General features: G+C 44.0%; 1 protein-coding gene across 7 annotated transcripts in view; it reads left to right on the forward strand.

Moving 5' to 3' along the window:
- The window catches only part of agap1 (ArfGAP with GTPase domain, ankyrin repeat and PH domain 1), a 959,457-nt gene that overhangs the window by 479,183 nt on the left and 460,872 nt on the right, over window positions 1-19,402 (forward strand). For all 7 annotated transcript variants that reach the window (XM_038787582.1, XM_038787583.1, XM_038787584.1 and 4 more), the window contains one exon: window positions 16,798-16,883. In XM_038787582.1, coding sequence (XP_038643510.1) covers window positions 16,798-16,883 — 86 coding nt within the window. The remainder of the gene's footprint in view (window positions 1-16,797; window positions 16,884-19,402) is intronic.

The raw sequence follows: 19,402 nt of genomic DNA on the forward strand, positions 1-19,402 counted from the left end.
GGGAGAAAGCTAACTTCAATGGGATAAGAACGAAATTGAGCTGAATATGCTGGATTCAAAGGTTGGCTGTAAAAACAGCTGAATAATTAGCTACCTTCATAGAAGAGATAGTTTGAGCACAGCCTAAATATACTCCTTAGAAAGGGAAAGATAGTGCAAACAAGTGAGCTCCCTGGATGACAGAGAAGATAGAAGTTGAGATAAAGAAAGAAAATTGTACTTCTAGAAAATAGAAACACAAAGAGGCCATTCGGCCCTTCAAGCCTGCTCCGCCATTCATTATGATCATGGCTTTTAAAAAATTTTTAGAGTACCCAATTACTTTTCCCAATTAAGGGGCAATTTAGCATGGCCAATCCACCTACCCTGCACATGTTTTGGGTTGTGGGGGTGGGACCGATGTAGACACTGGGATTATGATCATGGCTAATCATCAAGTTCAATACCCTGATCCTGCCTTTCCCACACATATTCCTTGATCCCTTTAGCCCCAAGAGCTATATCTAATTCCTTTTTGAAATTACACAACATTTTGGCTCTGTGGTAGCGAATTCCACAGATTCGCCACTCTCCGGGTTGAAGAAATTTCTCCTTACCTCAGTCTTAAAAGGTTTATCTCTTATCCTCAAACTATGACCAAAGAGCAAATGCTGGAAAATCATGGCAGGTCTGGGAGCATCTGTAGGGAGCGAAAAGAGCTCATGTTTCGGGTCCAGATGACCCTTTGGCAAAGCTCAACGCTAACCCCTAGTTCTGGACACCCCACCTTCAGGAACATTCTTTCTGAATCTGTTAGAATTTTGTGAGTTTCTATGAGATCCTTTCTCTCTCTTCTAAACTCCAATGAATATAATCCTAACCGACTTGGCCTCTCCGCATATGACAGTCCTGCCATCCAGGAATCAGCCTGGTAAACCTCTGTTGCATTTCTTCCATCGCAAGAACATCCTTCCTCAGATAAGGACACCAAAACTACGCACAATACTCCAGGTGTGGCCTCACAAATGCCCAATTGTAGTAATACATCTCATTCCTACGCTCAAATCCTTTCACTATGAAGGCCAACATACCATTTGCCTTCTTCTGTACCTGCGCTCTTACATTCAGCGACTGATGCACGAGGAAACCAAGGTCTCGCTGAGTATCACCTCTCTCAATTTACACCCATTCAAATAATAATCTGCGATCCTACTTTTGCTGCCGAAGCGGATAACCTGACATTTATCCACATGATACTGCATCTGCCATGCATGTGCCCACTCACTCAGCCTGTCCAAATCCTGCTGAAGCATCTCTGTATCCTCCTCACAGCTCACCCTCTCACCCAACTTTATATTATCTGCAAATTTGGAGATAATACATTTAGTTCCCTCGTCCAAATCATTAATATATAATGTGAACAGTTGGGGTCCTAGCACAGATCCCTGTGGTAACCCAGTCGTCACTGCCTGCCAATCAGAAAAATCGCCATTTATTCCAACTTTTTGCTTCCTGTCTATTAACCAGCTTTCTATCCACCTCAAGACACTACTTGTAATCCCATGCGCTTTAACTTTACAGATTAATCTGCTATGTAAGACCGTGTCGATAATCTTCTGGAAATCTAAATAAACCACATCCACCGGGTCTCCCTGGTCAACTCTACTAGTTACATCTTCAAAGAATTCTATAGATTTGTCAAGCATGATTTTCCTTTTGTAAACCCATGCTAACTTTGTCTGATTACACCACAGCTTTCCAAATGCTGTGCTACGAAATCCTTGACCATGGACTCCAGCAACTTCCCCACTACCAACGTTAGACTTACTGGTCTATAGTCACCTGTTTTCTCTCTGCCTCCCTTTTTGAATATCGGTGTTACATTCACTACCCTCTAATCAGTAGGAAATATTCCAGAGTTCAAAGAATTTTGGAAAATGACCACCAATGGATCTACTATTTCTAGTTCCACTTCCTTAAGTACTCTGAGATGGAGATTATCAGGTCCTGGAGATTTGTCCATCTTCAATCCCGTTAATTTCCCCAAAACTATTTCTTTACTAGTACTAATTTTATTCAGCTCCTCACTAAAACTTGTGGTTCTCAGAAAGTCCGGTACATTATTCATGTCTTCTTTTGTAAAGGCAAAAGCAAAGTATGAATTTAGTTCCTCAGCCATTTCTTTGTTCCCTGTTATAAATTCCCCGTTTCTGACTCTAAAGGGCCTACATTAGCTTTTATCGATCTTTTTCTCTTTACATACCAATAGAAACTTTTACAGTCAGTTTTTATGTTCCCCGCTAGTTTACTTTCAAAAGTATATTCCCCTTCTTAATCAATCTCTTGGTCTGCCTTTGCTGAATTTTAAACTGTTCCCAATCCTCATGTGTATTGTTTTTTTCTTGCTAATTTGTATGCCTCTTCTTTGAATCTAACACTATCTCTAATTTCCCTTGTAAGGCATAGTTTGGTCACAGTTCCCTTTCTATTCTTGCGCCAAATAGGAGTAAACAACTTTTGGAATTCACCTATTCATTCCTTGAATGCCTGCCATTGCCTGTCCATTGTCCTTCTTTTCAGTAATGTTTCCCAGGCTGTCATAGCCAGCTCATGCCTCATACCATCATAGTTACCTTTATTGGGGTTCAGGACCCTGGTCTCAGAATCAACTACCTCACTATTCACCTTGATAAAGAATTCTACCATATTATGGTCACTCATCCCCAAAGGATCTCTCACAGCTAGATTGCCAACTAATCCTTTCTTATTGCACAGCACCCAGTCCAAGATGGCCTGTTCCCTTGTTGGTTTCTCAACATACTGGTCCAGAAAGCTATCCCGCGTACACTCCAGAAATAACTCCTCTATGGTACTATGACTAATTTGAGTCACCCAATCTATATGCAGATTAAAGTTACCCATAATCACAAGTATATAGTGTGAAATACAATTTAAAAACCAAGCTGAATACAGAAGGTTCAGAGGAGAGTTGAAGAGCAAATAAGAGAAGCAAATAGGAAGTACGAAAGGAGACGCGCAACTAGCGTAAATGGGAATCCAGATGTCTTTTATTAGCATAGAAATAGCAAACGAGGCAGCACGGTGGTGCAATGGTTAGCACTGCTGCCTCGCACCACCAAGGACCCGGGTTCGATCCCGGCCCCGGGTCGCTGTCCGTTTGGAGTTGCACATTCTCTACATGTCTACGTGGTTCTCACCTCCACAACCCAAAAAGATGTGCCAGGTAGGTCGATTGACCGCGCTAAATTGCCTCTTGATTAGAAAAAAATATTGGTACTCTATATTTATTAAAAAGAAAAAAATCAAAGCAAATGTGTGGTAAAAGGAGAAGGACCAATTAGCGATCAAAAGGGAGATTTACACAAGGAGACAGCTAGAATAGCTGAGGTGCTAAATGAGCACTTTGCACCTGTCTTTATGAAGGAAAAAGATCCGACCCAGCCAAAAGGTAAGGTAATTCAGACACCAGATGGATTTAAAATTGAAAAGGAGATGATATTGGATAGGGTACATAAAATTGATAAGGCATCTCATTGGATGAGATGCATCGAAAAATAATGGATAGTGAGAATAGAAATTACAGAGGTACTGTCCTTAATTTTTCAGCCTTCCTTCGACGAATGGGTGGTTCCGGAAGACTAAAGAATTGAAAACTGTTTTTAAAAATGGTATAAAATAAGCCAAGCCACCACAAAACCAGTCAGTTTAACTACTGTGGTGGGGAAACCTCTAGAAACAATAATTCAGGACAAAATTAATAATCACATGGACAAATGTGGAATAATTAAGGAACGGCAGCATGGATTTCTTCAGGGAAAATCATGTGCAACTAACTTGCTGGAGTTTTTTGAAGATGCAGCAGAGAGTGTTGATGAGGGAAATGCTGGGCGACACGGTGGCACAGTTGTTAGCACTGCTGTCTATGTCGCTGAGGACCCTGGTTTGATCCCGGCCCCGGGTCACTGTCTGTGTGGAGTTTGCACATTCTCCTCCACAACCCAAAGATGTGCGGATTAGGTGGATTGACCATACTAAATTGCCCCTTCATTGGAAAAGAATAATTGTATACTCTATATTTCTTTTTTTAAATGAAGTGTGCTGTACAAGGACATTCAAAAAGCCATTTGATACAGTGCCAAATGGCAGACTTTAAGTTCCTGCTCATGGAGTAAAAGGAACAGTAGCAACATGGATGCAGAGTTGGCTGAGTGACAGGAAACAAAAGTCGTGGTTAGAGGATGTAGTGGTGTTCTTCGGGGCTAAGTGTTGGGATCCTTGCTTTTCCTGTTGCATGCTGATGACCTAGCCCTTGGTGCACTGGGCACAATTTCAAAGTTTGCAGATGATACAAAATTTGGACGCATTGTAAACTGTGAGGATAGTGTAGAACTTGAATGGGACATATACAAGTTGGTGGAATGGGCTGACAGGTTCAGATGAGGTTCAATGCAGAGAAGTGTGGACTGATTCACTTTGTGGGAAGAACATGGAGAGGCAATATAGAATAAAGGTTGCAACTCTAAAGTGGGTGCAGGAGCAGAGGGACTTGGATGTATCGGTACATAAATCATTGAAGGTGGCAGGACAGGTTGAGAGAGCTGTCAATAAAGCATACAGTATCCTGGGCTTAACTAACTGGAGCACAGAACCTTGAGGTTATGTTGAATTTGTATAAATCACCAGTTTGGCCCATAACAGGCATAACAGGAGTGTTATGACCGCTTCTGCAACATATTTAAAGTAATTTGTAAAAGTAGCAAAGATGACATTCGAAGAACGTTTTTACACAGCAAGTGGTCAGGGTATCGAATGCACTGCCTGATAGTGTAATGGAGACAGGTTCAATTGAAGCATTTAAAAGGGAATTATGGGGTGGCACGTGGCACAGTGGTTAGCACTGGGACTACGGCACTGAGGACCCGGGTTCAAATCCCCGCCCTGGTTCACTGTCTGTGTGGAGTTTGCACATTCTCCTCATGTCTGCGTGGGTTTTGCCCCCACAACCCAAAGATGTGCAGGGTAGGTGGATTGGCCACGCTAAATTGTCCCTTAATTGGAAAAAAACAATTGGGTACTTGGAATTTATTTTAAAAAAGGGAATTAGACCGATATCTGATGGGGAGGAATGTGCGGGTTTATGGGGAGAAGGCAGGAGATCGGCACAAGGTGAATTGCTCATTTGGAGAGCTGGCACAGACGCGATGGGTCAAATCGGTCTCCTTCTGCACTATAACAATTCTGTGATTAATGTTTACTTGTCGTTTATCATTGAATCGTAGAATCCCCACAATGCAGAAGGAGGCCAGTTGACTCATCGTGTCTGCACCTAGCCTCTGAAAGAGCACCTTACCTAGGCCCACTCCCCCACCCTATCCCCATAACCCCACCTAATCTTCACATCCCTGGGCACTAAGGGGCAATTTATCATGGCCAATCCACCTATCCTGCACATCTTTGGACTATGGGAGGAAACCGGAGCACCGGGAGGAAACCCACGAAGACACACGGGGAGAAAGTGCAACTCCACACAGAGAGAGACTCGAGGCTGGAATTGAACTGGGTCCCTGGCGCTGTGAGGCAGCAGTGCGAACCACTGTACCACCTCTGCAGGTTTAAGAGATGACATTTTAATGCTTTTATGTAACAAAAATTTGTTTGCTGAATTTATTTAGTTGCATAAATATGCAACCAGTAATTTTGGCAAGTTGAATAATCAGTGGAATGGTGGTCATGCATCTCTCTGTGGAGATTGTTTCTGGTATTCAATTACAGTATGTGCGGAATGTGCAGTGACGCGGTCCCACAGAAATGTGTACAGATGCTTGATCATTGTGCGCGTGTTTATAATTGTTAAACCAAGAGCTTGATTTCTGGGCCTTTACTTTCCTGGTCATGTTATGATTTCTGAAGCACCGTTGTATCGAATGCTGGTTAAATTCACAATCACACAGCTGTTGTGCCTGTGTTTGCTGATTGCAAGAGATTTTCAATTAGTCCCACTGCCCTGCTTTATCTCTGGAACTTCTTCCTTTTCTTTTTTAAAAAATGCTTTTATTCTCCATTTTTACATTTTCCTCCAAAGTAAACGGTAAACGGTAGCAAATAGAAAGTCAATCCCTTTAACAATAACAACGATCCCATCCTCCCACCACCCCAAACAACGGCCCACCTGTCAATATATGCATCCAATAAAACAAACCCTCCCACGGTGGAAACAAAAAAACAAAGGAGAAAAAAGAAAGGAATCTGGGAGCACCGCCCATGGTCCACCCCCCCCCCCCCCCCCCCCCCCCCCCCCCACCACACACACACTCAACTCCGTCCAACCTCTGAAAGGTTACCGTATGTGATACCCAAGAGTTGTACACCGCCGCTCCCCTCGAACTCCTCCGCCCACTGCCTCTTGTAAAACTCCTTCCCCAACCTCGGTTCCTTCCCCCCAACTTTCCACTCCGGCTAGACCACTCGGACCCTGTTCTGCCAGGCTCCGATGGCCGCAGCCCCTTCCCCCACCTCACTCCCGTTCACTGGCCGGTTAAAACCGGCTAGCGTGGAGGCCCCCACCCGGGCCCTTTCCCCCTTGCCCGGCCCTAGGAAAGCCCAGAAATCCTCTTTTAGCACACACACCCCGCATATCCACCTACACCCCAAAGAGCCCTCACTTCGAGTGCAAGTCCCATCACTTCCCTTGTCCAAATATATACACCATTGGCTCCTTTAGCCCTCACACCCGGACGCAGTGAAACAAAAAAAAAGAGACAAAAAAGAAGAAAATACAGTCCTGAGGTTACATCGGCACATGGCCATTTCTCAATTTCTCAGTTCTGCCACAGTCCTTCTGCCTTCGCAAACTCCTCCGCTGCTTCCGCCGTTCCAAAATAAAAGTCCTTGAGCTTATAAGACACCCTCAGCTTCGCTGGATATACAATGCCGCACTGCACCTTGCTGATGTACAGTGCCCTCTTCACCCGGTTGAAAGCAGCCCGCCTTCTCGCCAGCTACACCGTAAAGTCCTGGTATACCAGCCCCAGCCCACTGCACCACCCACTTCTGCTTGGCCCAGCACAGGACCTTCTCCTTCACACTGTACCTACGGAAGCACAAAGTCACTACTATTGGTGGCTCACCCGCCTTTGGTACAGGCCCCCCCCAACCGATGAGCCCGATCCAGTTCATATCGGGAGGGATCCTCCCCCTGCCCCAATAGTTTCACCAGCATAGCGGCAAAATTCTCCGTTGACCTTGGCCCTTCAACTCCTTCGGGCAGCCCCACAATCCTCAAATTCTGTCGCCTGGACCTGTTTCCCAGGTCTTCCAATTTTCCTCGCAGATCCTTGTTCACCTCCATCGCCTTCCGCATCTCCTTCCCCATCGAGGTAAGTTGATCACCGTGTTGCACCACCGTCTCCTCCACTACCTTCAGCGCCTCCCTTTGCGCCCGCACCTCCGCCACTGCACTCGCCACCGCCGTCATCACCGGGGAAATTGCCTGCTCCACCAGCTCACTCAAAACCTCCCTCATCTCCTTCCTCATCGCCTCCAGGTGTTTTGTAAACTGCCTTTCGAATTCTGCAGCCATTACCTTAGTTATTTCTTCAGCCTTCAGCAATGCGGCCTCCCCGGTGCTCCAGCCTTCTTTTTCCCTGGTGACCCCGTGGTGACCTCTCCACTCCCCGACGGGCCCTCAGCTGTTCTTTTACCGGCCGTTTTCTTGCTGATCCTGGACATCTTCTTGTACTGTGCCTCCTCCCTGCCTTGACGCCTCCGTGGACCCTGGGACCGGGCTTAAGCCCCGAAAATGCCGTCCCGATCGGGAGCCCTCCGTTGCGCGGGCCGCCTCCCGCCCGCCGGCGCCGGAAGTCTACTTCCTTTTCAAGTATTTATCCATTTCCCTTTTGAAAATTACTAATTGAATCTGCTTCCACCACCCTTTCAGGCAGCACGGTCTAAATCACACCAGTTTGCTGTGTTTAAAAAAAAAGTAATTTCCCCAGATTGTTGCTTAATTATCTTAATCTATATTCCCTGGTTACCACCTATCTTATCTGTAGAAACAATTCCTTTGTACTCATCAGGATGGAGAGTGATGTAGTTGATTCTGAGACTGGAGTTCTCAATCTCATACGGGGTATGAGTGGCTGTGATGGATTGGGAACATTATTTAAAGGGATGACAGTTGATCGGCAATGGCAACATTCAAGGAGCGCATGGGTGAACTACAGTTGTTCATTTCCTGTCTGGTGCAAACACAAATGAAGAAAGGTGGCCAAACCATGGCTTACAAGGGAAATTAGCGGTAGTATTAGATCCAACTAGAGGCATACAAATTGGCCAGAAAAAACAGCAGACCTGAGGTTTGAGAGTAGTTTAGAATTCAGCCAGGAGGACAAAGGGATTGATTAAGAGGGGGAAAGAGAGTACAAGAGTAAGCTTGCGGGGAACATAAAAACTGACTGTAAAAGCTTCTGTAAGTATGTGAAGAGGAAAAGATTGGTGAACACAAATGGAGGTCCCTTATTGTCAGAAACAGTTGAATTTATAATGGGGAACAAAGAAAGGAGGACACAAATAATGTACCAGAGAATTTGGGGAACACAGTTTAGTGAGAGGGAGGAACTGAAGGAAATCTGTATTAGTACGGAAATTATGTTGGGGAACTTGATGGGATTGAAGTCCGAAAAATTCCCTCAGCCTGATAATCTACATCCCGAGTACTTAAGGAAGTGGCCCTAGAAATAGTGGATGCAATGATGGTGATCTTCCAAGATTCCATAGACTCTGGAACAGTTCCTACAGATTGGAGGGTAGCTAATGTAACCCCACTTTTAAAAAAGGGAGAAAGAGAGAAAACAGGAATTTATGGACCAGTCAGCCTGACATCGGTAGTCAAAAAAAGTTTAGAATCCATTATCAAAGATTTTATAGCAGAGCACTTGGAAAACAGTGGCAGGATTGGACAGAGTCAGCATGGATTTATGAAAGGAATATCATGCTTGACAAATCCACTGGAATTCTTCGAGGATGTAATTAGTAGAGTTAATGAGGGGAAGCCAGTAGATGTGGTTTATTTGGACTTTCAGAAGGCTCCCGACAAAGTCCCACATAAAAGATTGGCGTGTAGAATTAAAGCACATGGGATTGGGGGTAGTGTATTGAGATGGATGGAAATTTGGTTGGCAGAGTTGAAATAAATGGGTCTTTTTCCAAATGGCAGAGAGTGACTAGTGAGGTACCACTGGGATCAATGTTAGGACCCCAGCTATTCACAATATATATATATTAATGATTTAGATGAGGGAACTAAATGTAACATCTCCAAAATTGCATATGATGCAAAGCTGAATGCAGGGTGAGCTGTGAGGAGGACGCAGAGATGCTTCACTGTGATTTGGACAAGTTGAGTGAGTGGGCAAATGCATGGCAGATGCAATATAATGTGGATAAATAAGTGGTTAATCACTTTGGTAGCAAAAACAGGAAGGCAGAGTATTTCTGGATGGCTATCGATTGAGAGAGTGAAATGTGCATTGAGACCTGGGTGCCCTTGTACACCAGCTGAAGGTAAATATGCAGGTGCAGCAGGAAGTAAAGAAGGCTAATGGTATGTTGGCTTTTATAGCAAAAGGATTTGAATACAGGAGCAGGGATGTTTTGTTGCAATTATACAGGGCCATAGTGAGGCCACACCTGGAATAATGTGTCAGCTTTGGTCTCCTTATCTGAGGAAGAATGTTCGTGCTCCAGAGGGAGTGAAGCAAAGGTTTACCAGTCTGATTCCTAGCCTCCCACTATTCACCGGCCTTGTTACGCTTGAACGAGAGCACAAAGAAGCCGGAGAATCGCCCCAAAAATCCGCTCCATGCACAGTGCCCTCCCCACTGCTCCTGAAGGAACCGATTAAAGCCACGATAGGGACTCTGGCACCTCAGCACATGGCCAGTCATCCTTTGTGGCCTTAAAAGTCAATTAGTCAGTCCTAGGATACCTGAGGCCTGTTGTATTCCACCCCCCCCCTTCCCCCATCCGCTATGTCTTATGTGAAACCAAAAGAGAATAAATATGGTGGAAAATCTCAAAACGTTAGTTCTTTTCTCGCCCGACAGATGCTGCCAGACCTGCTGAGATTTTCCAGCATTTTCTCTTCTGTTTTCAGATTCCAGCATCTGCAGTAATTTGTTTTTTTTTCATTTTGGAAATGCCCAGACAAGTTGCATGGAGGTCTTTTAGAACGAACAGATAGCCTTTCGCAGGACACCTTCTTTGATGATGTCTTACGTGACTTTGGACCTTGGTGGTCAGTGGAAATATCAAGAGACAGTGGGGCAATAAAGACTTCCTGAAAACAGTTCAATTCTCCTCTGTTTCTCCTGCTTTTTTATTTGGTATTTAGGACTGAGATAAGGAGAAGTTCCTTCTCTCAAGAGACTGTGAATCTTTAGCATTTTCTACCCCAGAGATCTGTCAATGCTCAGCGATTGAATATGTTCAAGATCGAGGTTGATGGCTTTGAGTACAAGGGGAATTGCGGGATATAGTGATATCTGAGGAAGCTGTATTTGAGGTAGATGGTCAGTCATGACGGAATAGACTTAAAGGGCCAAAGAGCCATCTCCAATTTCTATTTTCTGAAGTAGAAACATTCTTTCTGGGTCACTGTTTCCCAGAGGGGATGTGACACAAAATAGAAGCAAAATTCTCCATCTGTTGACAGCAGGTCAGTGATAAAGACCAGCAGTATCAGAGTCTAACAACAGCAACTCATTTATAAAGTGCTCCAACCACCCCAAGGCACTTCACGGGCAGGTAATTGAAGACAATTTGTGACCAAGCCACGCAATGAGACACAGGCTTGGTCAAAGAGGAAGATTTTAAGAAGTGTCTTCAGGGAGGAAGGAGAGTCAAAATGGTTTAGAGAGGGAATCCTGGAGACTAAGGTTAAGGTAGCTGAAAGCTTAGCCAGCAGCAATGGGGCAGTGAGACTTGGGAAAGCACAAGAGGCCAGTCGGTGGAATGCAGACGTATCAGAAGGTTGCAGTGCTGACAGAGATTGTAGATAAAGAAGGGCGAGTCATGGAGGGATCTACGTGACTTGCAACTCTAAAGACCTTGATGATGAATCATGTTGCAACAAAACATAGCACCACACAACGGGATTGTTGGAGCTGAGCATTGTGTAACCTACTCAAAGCATCTTGTTCAAATGTTGCTATGCCAACAGATTCATGGCATTTATTCCCTGGTTACCTCTGAGAATGAAGCTTTGGAAACAAAATGAAAACAGGTGTTTAAAAAAAAATCAACAATACTAATTGTTTTACATCCATAAAATTAAGGGCGATAGATACTTAAAAGTAAAAGGTAACGGTAGCATAAAATTCTTGTCATCAATCCTAAAGCTATTAAACAGTGTTGAATCTTTGTGCCTTACTCCAGACAGTGGTGTGTTCTCCTGTGTGATCCAGTTGAACCCTTGCCCGTAGTCCACTTGCTTTCCCCGGCTGACACCTTGTGTAACACCACATGACAAATTCTTCCTCTCCGTTGAAAAAATAATTGCTCGAGTTGATTAATTTATTCCCTGTATCTAAGTTTTAGTATAAAGTGGGAAGCTAGCAGCGTTTTTTTGAAACTCTCCTAGTTTAAGGTATTGTACACATTCTAAACTCAACTCTTCATTGCAACAGTGCCTGTCTCTTAATGGATAATTCTTTAAAAGGGAGGGAGATGAAACCACTGTTCCTCACTCTGAAGATTCCACATCCGTTTTTTGATCTATATGAAATCAACTTGATATATAGTTTGGATTGGTACAAGTGCGGCCTCTAACTGAGCAGAATATATATTTAAAACGGCTGCACTGTTTTAAGCTATTTTGTTAGCTCCAGTGTTTTTGTAGGACCTATAGAGTCACTAATAACAACTTCTATTTATATAACACCATGAGCATTGTAACTAAATCTCAAGATGCTTCACGGGAGCATTATCAGTTAAAATTTGACATGAAGCCACGTAAATAAACATTACGCCAGGTGACCAAATGCTCGATAAAACAGGTAGGTTTTAAGCCGAGGAATGATGTGGAGATGCCAGCGTTGGACTGGGGTGAACACAGTAAGAAGTCTTACAACACCAGGTTAAAGTCCAACAGGTTTGTTTCAAACAAGAGCTTTCGGAGCACAACTCCTTCCTCAGGTGAATGGAGAGGTATGTTCCAGAAACATTTATATAGACAAAGTCAGAGATGCCAGACAATGCTTGGAATATACTTTGTCTATATAAATGTTTCTGGAACATACCACTCCATTCACCTGAGGAAGGAGCTGTGCTCCGAAAGCTCGTGTTTGAAACAAACCTGTTGGACTTTAACCTGGTGTTGTAAGACTTCTTATTAAGCTGAGGAAGAGAGAGACAGACTTTGAGTAGGATCTTCCAGACCCACCCACCACAGAAATCATCGTGGCATGACGGAAAATTTGACTAACCAGCAAAAGTTCTGTTGGCCGCGGGTGGAAATTTGCGAGACCAGAAAACCCTGCCTAGAGATTTGGAGAGGGAATTGCAGAGCTTCAGAGACCTGGCAGCTTAAAGCAGGGACACCAATGGCGGGCAGAAGTAAACCAGGAAGCACACTCGGGCTGGAGGAGGTTACAGAGAGGAGGTATTTGAAAACAAGGAGGTGCTGCTAGACTGGGAACCAGCATACATAGGGAAGATCAGCAGCCTATCGTGTTAGCACAGAAAAGGCCAGGATACTTCACCTGCTTTTTCAGATGCTATCACTGTATTTTGGCTTTAGAAACATACTCTGCTTACAGAAAATGATGGTGCTTCGGAGGTAAGGGATGCTGAAACATCTTCTTTCCTGATGTACGCTATTACCAGTGATAGCAGCATCATGACAGGATCCCTGTGTAGATCAGTATAAATGCAGTGTGTATAAAGTATCATGACAGCACAGATGGAGGCAATGCATTTAGATCATAACATGCTGCTTTAAAAAAAACTCATCTCCTGCTTGATTCTTTTGCCAATTATCTTAAAATTCTGTTATTTGGCTACGAACTCCTGCCAGTGAAAACAGTGTTATCTCGATCTAGTCTATCAATGTCTTTATTAAATACTCACCTCCAAGGAGAACATTCACAATTTCTCTTATATAATTCCATATTATGTAGAGAGACTAACAACAACATCTGTAGGATTAAAGGGGAGTGCTGCCGGACCCGCTTAGAGCTAAGACTGTAGATGCATCACCTCAATTTTTATTAATAAGTATTTGTCCCCCATATTTTTCTCCCACTCTGCCAGAGCTTTTGCTATGGTGCACTATTACAAAAGTGCTGGCAGCTCCCGGGCGCTTAACCCAAGCCATCATTCATCGTGTGTGAGCAATTTACTGTGGAGTGCAGCGTACCCGAGATCGATCCAGGATTCAGCAGATGTCCTTGTGTATGCTTTTTGTGGGGGTGGCTGCTGGATCGTGATCGGCAGCCAACCCACGGAGACTTGATGAACAGTTAACCTTTGCAAAGACGGCTGCAACTTTCAAGGATCATACTTTTAATTGAAAAAAATCCTGTTGCACCGCATATAAAGCTTTAAAAAAAAAACTAATATTTAAAGAGGACAATGGCCAACAGCTCAATTTCTCTTCTCTTACCCTCAGTTTGCATGTGATCTGTGTTCAGCAATAATTTCACTCTGGCAGACTGGTCTTACTGACTCACAGTTCCTGCATGCAGGCTGCAAACATATGGCATAGAGCACAATCTACATCAGCACCCCCTCCCGGGGCATTGGCCTTATTTCTGGCACGTATGCAACAGATTCATTTGTGCTGTTTGTCATGATATGCAAACATGCAATCAATGAACACTCAGAATAGGACACAACGAATGGACAGTCAGGACACTCAGAGGTGGCATCACCACAAGGGGGCATGACATAAACATTATAAAAGGGAAGAGGCACTCACACCCTGCCTCTTTCCACAGACAGACATCTAGAGAGTTAGATAGGGTTGATCAGCAGCATCACACCCCAGCATGTGGCTTAGAGCAAGCTGGTACAGTTAGACTGAGTTACTACAGTTAGATTAGCAGAGAGTTGAACTCATTTGAGAACTGTGTTAATAGTTCAATAAACACGTTGAATTCATTTCAGAGTCTGGAGCATCCTTTAGTTAAGACTGCATCAAGTAGCAACCTGTGTTATCCGAAGCAGCATAACACAACACTGTTCTGTAATTCTCCTTTCCTCTGTTGCAAGGGTGTAATATTGTGTTTAATTTAAATGAGTTACCAGAGCTGCAGTCCAGCATCATCGACCTCTGTTAGAGAATCTTGGGTCCTCCATTACAGCAAATGTGGCATACCTCTTTCTCATTGTCACTTGCAAAAATAATTAAAGATGCCAGGTCGCACAACGTAGCAGAATTTGCTGCATCACTGAGTCTACAATTTAACCTCACTGATTGAAGCAAAATGCTTTAACTCTCAAAGATAAACAGACAGTGCTGGAAATACTCAGCAGGTATTGGTATGAATAGCCTTCACCATCAACGTGAAACAGTAACTCTGCTCCTCTCTCCACAGGCTTTTCAACCTGACCTGAGTGTTCCCAGCATTTTTTGTTTATATTTGGGATTTAACTTTAACTGGACAATGAGAGCTTTGTGTTAACTTTCTGTCCAGAAAGTAAGCTATTTATAAAATTTGTATTTATATAGCACCTTTAATGAAGTAAAGCATCCCAAGGAGCGGTATCGGTCAAAAGTAGACATAGAGCGACATAAGCAGATATTCGGACTGGTGATCTTGGTAAAAGAGGCAGGTTTTAAGGAGTGAATTAGAAGAGGAAAGGGAGGCAGAGAGGTTTAAAGAGAGAATTCAGGAGCTTTGCACCAAGGTCAGCCGAAGAAATCTGGGCCGTGGCAAAATTTGACCAAAAGAATGAAAACTTTAAAATAAGCCAGTGTAATTTTCAAACACGGCGGTGATGGATGAACGGCTCTTGGTGCAAGTTTGGGTGGAGTCAATCCTGCAAAGGGAGATGCAAAGCATAATTCACCCCAAATTAGTTTGTTTTGGTCAATCAGTTCAGGATTGGGGCTGAGTGGAACATCCTCGCTGAATGCAGGTGGCCTTTGATAGATGCCCCTGCTTCCATAGTGCTGGCCTCAGTGGTTCTTGTACTTGTAGAAGCAGAATTAAAAGAACTGAATAAAAATGTTTTCAGTCATGGGTGAGTGGCGGTTCATTCCTCCATCTAAAAGGTGATGGAACCCTGCCTGAATTGTACAGGAATGCTCGTCTTGTCTGAACAGGAATACCAATCGTTGAGGCTTGCACACGTGTTAACTTGCGTCCTGCTATTGGGAGCAGCAGTTTTGCTCCGAATTTGTCACTCTTAAAATTGTCACACTGTCACTTTTATTTTGCTCATTCGCTGCATATAGCACACTTTTCCCTTTTTTAAAAAAGAAGCGTTCTGGTAAGCTCATGAAACCTGTCTGTCAGTCAAACTGGCTAACTTTGCCTCTTCATCGTTACTTCAACTTGTACTGAACCAAATGTTACGGTCCAACTCTCTCTGTTATATAATTCCGATGACACTGTCCTAAATGCCAGTGTGGGCAACCTTTACCAGTTTGACATAATATTTTCCCTGCCCACTTGTTCACTGGTACCAATTCACCATGAGAGTTGAGGACAGAATGAATGCTGTTTCAGATATTGGTACGTGGAAGAATTCAGGAGAATGAAATGAAAATCGCTTATTGTCACGAGTAGGCTTCAGTGAAGTTACTGTGAAAAGCCCCTAGTTGCCACATTCCGGCGCCTGTTCGGCGAGGCTGTTACGGGAATCGAACCATGCTGCTGGCTTGCCTTGGTCTGCTTTCAAAGCCAGCGATTTAGCCCAGTGTGCTAAACAGTCCCTGTTTGAATGGGATGCACTTAGAAGGATGTTCAAGGATGTCCTTTTTTATTTTCTTTCCAGCTTGTAAAAGTATCACTGTGAGGACAAAGCTCAGGTAAAAGGTACTAACCCACGTTAAATATTTTGTACAAGGTCACAGACCCAGTCTTCCTGGGGTGCCGTACATTTTTCCTGTGCCCTTGAGATGTTCTCAAATCGATGCATTGACAGGCAGAATGAGAGTCACGTCTCGTTGACACAAGAAGACTGTGTGGGTGGTTGACTCAGGAAATCTCGAGGTATTGTGTTATGCAGTGTGAGGATCACTGATGCTTTGCCTCTGACTGACGTAAGTCCAACAAATGGCAAGCTTTTCTCTTGAGCAGAAACTCGCTTCTCTCATGCTTAAAGTGGTTGCAGAGTAGTGCTTCTGAAATAAGGCCTAGAAGTAGTCATATAATGGTGCAAGGAACAGTGAAAATCAGGTAAATTGAACACTTTCTGAGTTCTAAGTACCGGCTGAAAGCCATTGATCCAACCAACTTTGTATCAAAATGTAGAACTACCTTTGGGGGCCCCACATCAGGAAATCTTGATCCACATTGTGCACAATGGGGTCTTTAACATATGTGTATATATACATATGTGATAGCTCTTTTTATAATTTGCCAGTAGAATAGACAATGAACCATCCATCATATCACAACTTGTCTGTCCCTTCCCAGCCATTATCAACCATCTGTCACTGTGTTACCGGTAATCCATCCTTTGCTAGTGTAGTGTGTACATGCCCTGTAGTTGGTATCTTGCTGTGTGTGGTTGCGATGTATGTGCTGTTGACCGTGTTTTGCCTTTCACAATAACCTGTTTCTGTGACAGGTGGACGCTTTAAGAAAGAGATTGTGGTGGATGGCCAGAGTTACCTACTGCTGATCAGAGATGAAGGGGGGCCTCCAGAGGCACAGGTAGGTACTGCAGCAGGCAATGTGGCTCTGCCATTCAAACAGGCTAAAATGAAACAATCTGTATCTGCGGATTACTTGCACAGTAAGCTGTATTACTACATAATGTTTGACAATGCTGCTGAGATCATTTGTTTTCCAATAGAGGACAAAAGTTCTTTATTATGCAATGTGAAAATGGGCCACGTGGAACTTTTCCATTCTGGGAGATTAAGTTGGTTTGTACAAGGATTAAATTGCGATCAAAATTGAATCTATTTTTGAGTTTGTTATGAATACAGTTTTCAAAATGTAATCTTGCTTTGGGAATTTGGGTCCTTCTGCTTTTGGGTAAAGTAAAATAAAGTAAGGAAGTAAGTCAATAAGTAAATAATAATAAAAACACTAAAACACCATTCCATTTGATGCTCTCTGGTCAGCCTAGTGTTTCATTTATATCCGGTGTTTGTATAATTGGGGTTATGATTTGATCCCCCTGCCTTTAGCAGGCCTAACAATTTGCTTTGGTGACTCAGTAACCCATCCAGCAGTCAAATCAGCTCCAGGTGACCTACTGGAAATTCTTGCTGAAAGGCATAAACTTTAGATAATGGGACCAGTGAAGCGTGGATGGCCTGTGATTGGAAACCCACCGTCCTGTCATGGCTCACAGGTCAAGATGGTGCATCTTGTGAAAACATGGAGAGGGAGTGGGTGGAGGGGGAAACTTAATAGAAATTATGAATTTCTAAATTTCCCGCACCACTTTTCATTGGAATCGATTGTGTTCCACGCGGCACCGGTGCTAGCCCCACAATGGTAGTGGAATTGGTCCAAGTGCGGTGCCGGTTTTTATGTCAAAATGTCCATGGTAGCACATGAATTATTTCTGTGCATCCTGCAATAACCACAACATCCCAATTGTTTTAAATGAGATTTAGTAGTTTCATAGAATGTACAAGGCAGAAGGAGGCCATTCGGCCCATCAAGTCTGCACCAGCCCTCGGAAGCGCACACCTCAACCCTATCCCAATAACCCCAGCTAACCATTTTAGACACTAAGGGGCAATTTAGCACGGCGAAGCCACCTAACCTACACATCTTTGGACTGTGGGAGGAAACCAGAGCACCCGGAGGAAACCCACGAGAAGAACGTGCAGACTCGCACAGACAGTGACCCAAGCCGGGAATCGAACCTGGGACCCTGGAGCTGTGAAGTAACAGTGCTAACCACTGTGCTACCGTGCTGCCCACAGTAATAGTTTCTGAACGCATCTGACACCTGGTCCAGCCAACCATTTTTGCTATCCAGGCCTAGATACAGGGCTCGGCTGATCATCTTCAATGACTATCAGGGATTGCACTGGGCATCACTTGTATTGCTTAGTACATTCCTAAGATGTTGAAACCTTGGGATTGCCATATGTTTTGCAAACTACACAGAAATGTGTGATGAAGTTTGAAAAAGGAGGATTAGTTAGTCCCATTCCCGTGGCAGTCTGTAGCAAACTTCCAGTAGAGTGCTGTATTGCCCCTTGACTGGGGAGGAATCAGCAGGGTTTTCCATGCCTCGCTGTTCCACAGGGAAATGCTGGGCGACATGGTGGCACAGTTGTTAGCACTGCTGCCTATGTCGCTGAGGACCCTGGTTTGATCCCGGCCCCGGGTCACTGTGTGGAGTTTGCACATTCTCCCCATGTTTGCGTGGGTTTTGCCCCATAACCCAAAGATGTGCAGGCTAGGTGGATTGGCCATGCTAAATTGCCCCTTAATTGGAAAAATGAATTGGGTACTCTAAATTTATAGAAAAGAAAAAAATTTAGAAAAAAAAAGAAATGGGGATGTTCGCTGATGGCTGCATAATGTTCAGCACCATTCGCGACTCCTCAGATAATGAAACAGTCCATGTCCAAATGCAGCAAGACCTGGACAATATTCAGGCTTCGGCTGACAAGTGACAACTAACATTCATGCCCGACAATGACCATCTTCAACAAGAGAGAATCTAACCAACGCCCCTTGACATACAGTGGCATTACCATCACTGAATCCCCCACTATCAACATCCTGAGGGTGACCATTGACCAGAAACTGAACTGGACTATCCATATGAATACCGTGTCTATCAGAGCAGGTCAGAAGTTAGGAATCCTACGGCAAGTAACTCACCAGCTGCCTCCCCAAAGCCAGTCCACCATTTACAAGGCACAAGTCAGGAGTGTGATAGAATACTCTCCACTTGCCTGAATTAGTGCAGCCCCAACAACACTGCAGAAACTTGACACCATCCAGAACAAAATATCCCGCTTGATTGGCTTCCCGTATGAACATTCAGTCCCTCCACCACCGATGCACAGCGGCACTGTGCGTACCATCTACAAGATGCACTGCAGGAAGTCACCAAGGTTCCTTAGGCAGCACCTTCCAAATCCACGACCACTACCACCCTGAAGGACAAGGGACGCAGACACATGAAACAGCACCTGCTGGAAATTTCCCTCCAAGCTACTCGCCATCCTGACTTGGAAATATATCTTTGACAA

Source organism: Scyliorhinus canicula, chromosome 2 (genome assembly GCF_902713615.1).
Source record: "Scyliorhinus canicula chromosome 2, sScyCan1.1, whole genome shotgun sequence".
Classification (NCBI taxonomy): domain Eukaryota; kingdom Metazoa; phylum Chordata; class Chondrichthyes; order Carcharhiniformes; family Scyliorhinidae; genus Scyliorhinus; species Scyliorhinus canicula.